Raw genomic sequence first — 8,252 nt, 5'->3', positions numbered from 1 at the left:
CACCATCCGGTAACCCCAACAAAAAGGCTAAACCCTCAACTCCTGTAGCTCCTAGTGCCTCACCGTCTGCTTTTTCACCTGATGGAACTTCTATTACTGCTGATGATTTAGCATTTGAAATGAAGAAAGCTCTACAAAGTTTGACTAAAGGGTATACAATTCCTCAGTGTTTAGAGAAGTTAAAGGTCCTTCATTTAGGCCCTACAGATCCTTTACGCTTTGTCGCATATCATATTTTTGGAGGAACCATGAACATGAGAGAGATGTGGATGCATTTGCCCGATGTTCCCGAGATACTACGAGGGTGGCTTGAGATGAAGGGTACCAGTTTAGGAGTTTTGAAGGATGGGAAGATTGTTCGATGATTTTCTAGTGTTGAAACTATTTGTTATGTCTTTTTGCTTTGTTGGAACTACTTTGTTAAATGTTTTTGCCTTTGTTGGAACTATTTTGTTAGGTCTTTTTGCCCTTGTTGGAACTATTTTTTGTTATTTTGTTACTTGGAATATGGTTTATGTAATGTTATTTTGTTACTTGAAATATGATTAATGGAATGTTTATTTGATACTTGAAATATGGTTTATGTAATGTTTTTTTTTCTATTTGAAATATGATTAATGGAATGTTTATTTGATACTTGAAATATGGTTTATGTAATGTTTTTTTGCTACTTGAAATATGGTTTATGTAATGTTTTTTAAAGTTCTACTTTGTTGATTTTAGGTTCATATGGATCACGATCAAAAGTTACTTCTCATAATTCTAATGTACCTTTACATCCGTTATTTTTGGAAGAGGGGTGTGAAACGATTGCGGGATAATGATTCGGAAATGACGGGACATGAATACACATTGGAGTTATTACACCGTAATCGTTTACAATGTGTTGAATTATTACGCATGTCCCGTGAATCTTTTGTACGACTATGTGCTCATTTTAGAGCAAATTACTCATTAAAGGACAACAAACATGTATCAGTTGAGGAAAAGATGGCTATGTTTTTGATGATGATCGGACATAATCAACGTTACGTGATTATCAAGCGGAGATTTCAACACTCGAAGCAAACAATTCTTAAATTTTTTTATGAAGTGTTGGAAAAAATGATGCTTTTCGCACAAGATGTTATAGTACCAACATCTTTTAATCCGAATCCAAACATTCCAGGACATAATAGGAGGCTACGAAGGGTTTTCAAAGGAGCAGTTGGTGCACTTGATGACACTTTGATACATGTTGTTGTCCCTGCTAAGAAACAAGACTTACATAGAAGTAGGGGAAAAGGAGATTTCTACCAAAATGTATTGGCAATTTGTGACTTCAATATGATTTTTACATTTCTTGTGACCGGGTGGGAAGGGGTAGCGCATGACTCTAGAATATTATCAGAAGCAGTAGCCGATCCACAAGCATCATTCCCGTTTCCACCACCAGGTAAGTTTTTGTTTTTTTTAAATATTTTTATCTTAATTTGAAAATTGATTAGTGTTTTGCATTTTTTTCAGACAAGTATTATCTTTGTGATGCCGCGTATGCACACACTCGAGGATTTATGGCCCCTTATCGTAATGTGAGGTATTGGGTTGGAGATTTTCGTCAAAGACGTGCATTGACTAATAAAGGAAAATTTAACCATGGACATGCAAAACTTCGGAATGTCTTCCCTATATTGAAGAGGATGACACAATTCTCGTTTGTGACACAAAGAAACATTGCCATGGCATGCTTCGCGCTTCATAATTATATAAGGAAAGAAGGATTGAGTGATGAGTATTTCGCACGATATGATGAACCCAATGTCCCGTTTCGAAATAACAATGTGGCCATTGATGATGATTAAGACGGGATTCCAACACATGGTACTGCAGCAGACCGTGAATATATGACTCAGTTACGGGACAAAATTGCTGATCAGTTGATGCACAATATAGATTGAATTGTTTTAAATGAAATTGTTATTGTAAAACATTTTTTTTTATTGTATGACTAATTTAGTTGCATGAATTTTATTTTCAATGTTATAAGACTATTATTATTAAAATTTTGGTGTTGAAAAATCATTTTAAGTTTGTAAAATAATTTTATTTAAAATTCAGTTTATTTCAGAAGCCTGAAAACATTAAAAAACAAACAGTCTTCTTATTGCAGACTGCAGACGTTTGGTCCACCTCTTCTGCTACAGAGGCTTGCAGATGTGATCCGCAGACTGCAGACATTTTGACTTCAGAAAAACAAACAGCACCTAACTAAATTTGGACTTATTTTGTAAAGATTTATGTCAAATGGCTGATTTTGCTTAACTAATAGATTTAGAGGACAGTTTGGTAAATTTGATACAAAAGGGACTGATTTGTCAACTAATACAACCATTGGTAAAGGGGTCATTGTAGTGACCGCCTTCTTCACAAATCCGATCGATTAAGGAATTTGATGAATGAGAGCTGTCGATGCAAGCTCTGGCGGTGGCTGGAGGTTGTGAGGAGGGGCTCATCTGGTCCATCTAACACAACCGAAAGGGATGAAATATTTTAGGTCAAACTGATACAATCGATTTGGGGAAAGGGTCTTCATCCTCGTCTGATCGGATCAAAAAGAAAGAAACACGAACACAAACATTTCAGGGGGTGGGAGGATGGTTCCATGGTGGCAAATCCATCGAGTGGGGGGGGGGGGTAGTCGACCGTCAGTGGCCCCTTTGTGGTTTAATCTTTGTCTAGTTGGGAGAGGGAAAAAAAGAAACCCGGATGGAAACAGATGAAGGGATGGATTGGGAAACCTCCACCGGTTGTTAGCTTGATCAGAGAAGCAGGATAAAGGAGACAAAAGGAGCTATCGTCAACAGTGATGGAAGCAAGGGGCGAGCAGGATTATTATATTTTTAATTATATAAAGTGTCGGTAAAAGGAGTGTTATTTTATAAAAGTGTCGATAGGATATTTTTATGTAAAGTGTCGGTAAGTGTCAATTGTATTATTTGTAATGTAACATAAAGTGTATAACCCTTGATACTCTAGGGGGCTGTAATGTAAATATATATGTCGTATTGCAATCAAACGATTGCAACAATAATTGTAACCGGCTCTCTTGAGCCTATAAATAGGGCCTTTGCCCAAATGAAAGAAGCAAGCTAAGTTTGAGTGTTTAAGACTTGAGTAGATCTCAATTGTCTTCTCTGTTGAAATAGTTGTTCTATTTTTTGAATAGCAGAGTTCTATCCAAACTATCCATCTAATCATCCAATCATTCAATATAATCCATCATCAATACAATCCAACGCATTATTCAGGTATAATCTTTTTCTTAATCTTTATTAATTCCGTCATGTTGTTAAATTTGGTATCAGAGCTAAGTAACGTTCTTATTATTTTACATAATCAATCTATAGTCAATAAGAAAATAAACATATGCAACATCGTAAACATAATAATGAAAGATCATTGTTTTTAAATACTCATATTTAAAAAGTCATCACCAACAACTAAGATATTTATCATAAGAAGATTTAATATCATAAATATGTCTAAAGATATTTTCAATCATTATATTACTTTTATTTCTCCATGATAATATCATTTCGAGTTTTTACAAAATTTGAAATTTTATTAAAATAATACTCGTTCTTAATAATAATCAAATTAATCAAATTAATGCTTAAAATATATATTTATGTCTAATAAAATATTGATGAATTGTATTCCTAATAGAAATATTATTTTAAAAATACAACAAATCCATGAATCTATAAATAATTCTAAGCAAAATCTCAAAGATTCCTACAAACCTGATAATCAAGATACGGTTTTAAACAATAACTATATTCATGATGTTAGATATTTTATAAAAACTAGTATTAAAATTCGTTAAAAAAAACAAATACGTCATCTAAAAACAAAATTATTTGTATTTTAAAACATAAAACTTCTAAATATTAATAAGCATTTATTTGTACTATTATTTCTATCCTTAGTATGACCGTCTTTATTTGCCACCATAAACATTATATAAATAATCATCATTATAAGTTATTCAAGCTATAACTATGAGTTTTTCAAGCCTAAACACAAATAAACAAGAATTAAATTTTTTTCGTAAAACATTAAAACAGTCTAAAAAATTTCTTCTAAATTTAAAAATAGACTCTAACATATCAATAATAAACTGTATATCTAATATTGAAGCAATACATATAATAAATAATAGTATAAATTGGAAACAAGAACAAATAAAAAACTTTGAAGATAAGATAACAAAATTAATTTGTTAAATAAGTTATAAAATATAAGAAAAGCGTTAATAATAACTAATTCACTAGGAAAAAGAAACAAATTTTTTTTTTTATGGAAACGTTACAAGAAAAAGTAGAAACACTAACTAAATTATTTGCAGCATTAGAAATTCCGTCTGAAATTCAAGAAAATAATATAATAGAAAATAATTCAGATAATGATGACGTAGAAGTAATATATGATTTTTCTTCAGATGATGAAAACCCTTATTTAAATCCATATAGAGATTCACAACACAATTTTGGATTAAAACGAAAACAATCATATGTTGAAGATGATTATCAAAATCAATATATATATGGACCACCTTCGTTAGAAGAAAATTTTTTATATAGACAAGGAATTGTCAAAAATAAACAAAACAAATGGGAAAAAATCTCTCCACAATATATACCTAAACTATTTACTTTTCCAACAAATTCAGATATTCTTTTTATTGATTGTGAGCAAAATCCCGAAGCAAAAATTCAAGAATGGAGTAATAAAATGGGAATTCAAATTCAACTAACTGAAGAATTAAGAAATCTACATCCAAAAAATTTTCTTAATTATATTATACATAAAACACAGGGCAATGCATATCGTTTCCTTTCATCTCTCGATGAAACAGAGACGATGATGATAGCTACCACTGACGCCATGGAAACATTTAAAAATGTATTAAATCGGCTTATTCAAGAATTCATAGGAAAACAAATAGAAGATAAAACATCTCAAGAAGCTTTTCAATTAGAATCATTATGGCATCTAACTAATTTATGAATTTGTAACATGTGTTATTTAGACCCATTTATATGTGAATATTCTGAATATTATTATAATCTGGATTTTACTAGAAAAAAGGTAGCATTAGACATGTTTTACCAAAAATTACCATCATTAGTAAGTCAAAGTGTAATAAAAGATTTCCAAGAAGCATTACAACAAAATAAAATTGCAGATACCTTAGGAGCAAGGATAAGTATATTAAAAGCATGGATGCAGAAAAAATGTTTAGAACAAAAAACAATACAAGATGCAAGAATTGATTTATGCTGTGATACCTTATCTAATAAAGTTAATCAATATGGTTGTAAAGATAATAATAAACAAAAATATAAAAAGAAAATTTGGAAAAAACAAACTTATAAACCTAAATATAAACAATATTATAAACAAGGTGAAAGAAAATATTTTCGAGATAGAAAACAATATAAGAAAAAATATCAATCTAACACAAATTACTGTCCATCTAATAAAAAAGATTGTAAATGTTGGATATGTCAAGAAGACGGACACAAAGCCTACGAATGTCCAAAAAGGACTAAAAAAGAGAAAGAAACAAACTTACTAAAAATTGCATATGATCTCGGGTATGAACCTATAGAAGATTCAGGGATAGATTCAGATATAGATATATATGCATATACAACTGATACTGATTCTAATTCAGGTAAATACTCCTATGAAGAAATCATTATTGGGTTTAGAAAATGAGGGAAACCTCATATCTAACCTATCCAAAGTATACATTGCTAAAGCATATATTGGTATGAAAATACCATCCAAAGTAAACAATGATAAAGTATACAGTGATATGAAAATATCACCAAAGCATACATTGATATGAAAATTCTCATATCATCATTTAAAATATTAAAAGCAAGCATCATTCAACAGTCATTCAGGTACTCAAAAGGCGCAAATATTCATTCAGCAAAAATATTGAAATGGAAGCCATCATGAAGCAAGTCAAACACCAGCTCAAACAAAAAGAGGAGCAAGAGGCATCATTAATCAGACAGCTTGAAGTATTCAAACGTGAAAAAGAGCAACTACAACAAACAATACAAATTTTATCATCCTGTTCAGCATCTAAAGAAGAAGCAGCCAGCAGCTCAACAACAAAGCAACCAAAAGAAGAAATTCAAGAAATATCATCCGATGAAAGTCAACAAACCATGAGGAATATCCACCACTACAAGCAGATCATAAAAATATAAAGAAATGGTACGTAATTTTCAACGGAGAAAACAAAGGAGTATATGACGATTGGGGAGTCGCCAATTCATATATTCTTGGAAAAAATATCATTCACAAAAGCTACAGAACGAAAAATGAAGCAGAAACCGCATACAATAAAGCATACAAAGCAGTAATAAAAGATAACGTCGAATGTTCAAAAATAGTTCTCCTAACACCACAAAAACCTATATCCAGCTTCACACCACAAAAACCCGTAACCATCCCAAGATCCCTTAACCAATTAAATGCAAACATTGCTCTTGAATCCATTCTATCAACAAAAGAAAAAGAAGCCATGAAAAAACCATCTGCCAAAAAATTTGCCGAATTATGGGACAGCCTCATTTCATACACCGAGGTCCATTCTTTGATGGGCTTTTACTCAATAGCCAGACGCCCAGGTCCTAAAGCAGTCTTCTTAGCCGACCTATCAGATCCTATGACTTTATGGGATTATTTTATTTATAGATTCATCGACACCATCTATCTAGAAGGCACCAATTTACACTGCATCAGCGAGTTCCCTTCTGCTGTGCAAACCATCATCAGAAATTATAAAATACGATTTGCAAAACAGGAAAGAGGATTATTCATTAAAATGCACTCTAGCTACCCAATTTTTGATGAAGACTCTCAACTAATTGTCCCAAGTATTACTTTCGCAAACATGGGAATAAGCAATGGCTCAAAACCAACAAAAGATGATCTAGCACGAGAATCACCAACACAGGATCACCTAATCTTTGCACTCGCCGGTGTTTATTTAGCATCATCACGCATAGGCAACGGTAAAGATCAGAAATCAAGAATCAGAGTGAACTACGCCAGTAAAACTTTCATTATCTATTCGTTAACAGACAGTGAAATCATTCCGGAAGCAATGAAAGCAATTGAAACTTTCGAACAACCTTTCGAAAAGTTTTCTCATCAATTAGCTGAATTACCTGCTGATATCAAAAAACAACTTTGCAAATATATTATGCATGCACCAAGACACAACTGCAGTCACTGTTCAGAAAACACAGAAGAAACACCATTAATGGAAGATTAACAATGAAAGAAAAAATTATTTAAAAATATGTCTTTTCGGAGGCGGGAGGAATGACGTAAGCAATAACATAAAAAGCCATAATTGAAGACATTATTGAATACACCTGTCCTTTCAATGTGGAAGGGATTATTATATTTTAATTATATAAAGTGTCGGTAGAAGGAGTGTTATTTTATAAAAGTGTCGGTAGGATATTTTTATGTAAAGTGTCGGTAAGTGTCAATTGTATTATTTGTGATGTAACATAAAGTGTGTAACCCTCGATAGTCTAGGGGGCTGTAACGTAAATATATATGTCGTATTGCAATCAAACGATTGCAACAATAATTGTAACCGGCTCTCTTGAGCCTATAAATAGGGCCTTTGCCCAAATGAAAGAAGCAAGCTAAGTTTGAGTGTTTAAGACTTGAGTATATCTCAATTGTCTTCTCTGTTGAAATAGTTGTTCTATTTCTGAATAGCAGAGTTCTATCCAAACTATCCATCTAATCATCCAATCATTCAATATAATCCATCATCAATACAATCCAACGCATCATTCAGGTATAATCTTTTTCTTAATCTTTTTCTTAATCGGATTTGAAGTCTTAGTCATTGACAGTGGTGGTGAGAGGGAGGTTAGATCGGAGGCAGTGGCCTCCTTTCTTCTGGTTCTGTTTTCCGGCGAGCTGTGGAAGAAAAGGTAGAAGAGGGTTGAGTCTAGTAGCATATGTGATGGGGTGTTTGGTTGTGGTGATCGAAGAATAGAGGAGGGTTTCATTCCCGGCTTGTTCGCCGGATTCCTTTCCTCCTTGTCGGAGTATAAGAACGAAAGAGAGATGAGGGATAGAGTGTGAGGGAAGCTTTGAGAGTCAACAATGAGGGTATGGAACGAGTGATTAAAAATATGATCTTTGAATGATTTTAAGGT

The 8,252-nt window shown here is 32.6% G+C and overlaps 2 protein-coding genes across 2 annotated transcripts; both read left to right on the top strand.

Annotated features, from left to right (window-relative positions):
• The first annotated feature begins 831 nt into the window (after positions 1-831).
• On the top strand, positions 832-1,841 carry LOC111882857 (uncharacterized). The gene is made up of 2 exons (XM_023879229.2): positions 832-1,435; positions 1,507-1,841. Exons 1-2 carry the CDS (start codon positions 832-834, stop codon positions 1,839-1,841), a joined length of 939 nt encoding a protein of 312 aa, XP_023734997.2.
• Positions 1,842-5,996: 4,155 nt separating this feature from the next.
• Positions 5,997-7,342, top strand: LOC111882856 (uncharacterized). Its single transcript, XM_023879228.2, has 2 exons — positions 5,997-6,216; positions 6,306-7,342. Exons 1-2 carry the CDS (start codon positions 5,997-5,999, stop codon positions 7,340-7,342), a joined length of 1,257 nt encoding a protein of 418 aa, XP_023734996.2.
• Positions 7,343-8,252: the final 910 nt, after the last annotated feature.

Source organism: Lactuca sativa, chromosome 1 (genome assembly GCF_002870075.4).
Source record: "Lactuca sativa cultivar Salinas chromosome 1, Lsat_Salinas_v11, whole genome shotgun sequence".
NCBI lineage: Eukaryota > Viridiplantae > Streptophyta > Magnoliopsida > Asterales > Asteraceae > Lactuca > Lactuca sativa.
Note: the sequence above shows the minus strand (reverse complement) of the source record. Positions and strands in the feature narration are given on the sequence as shown.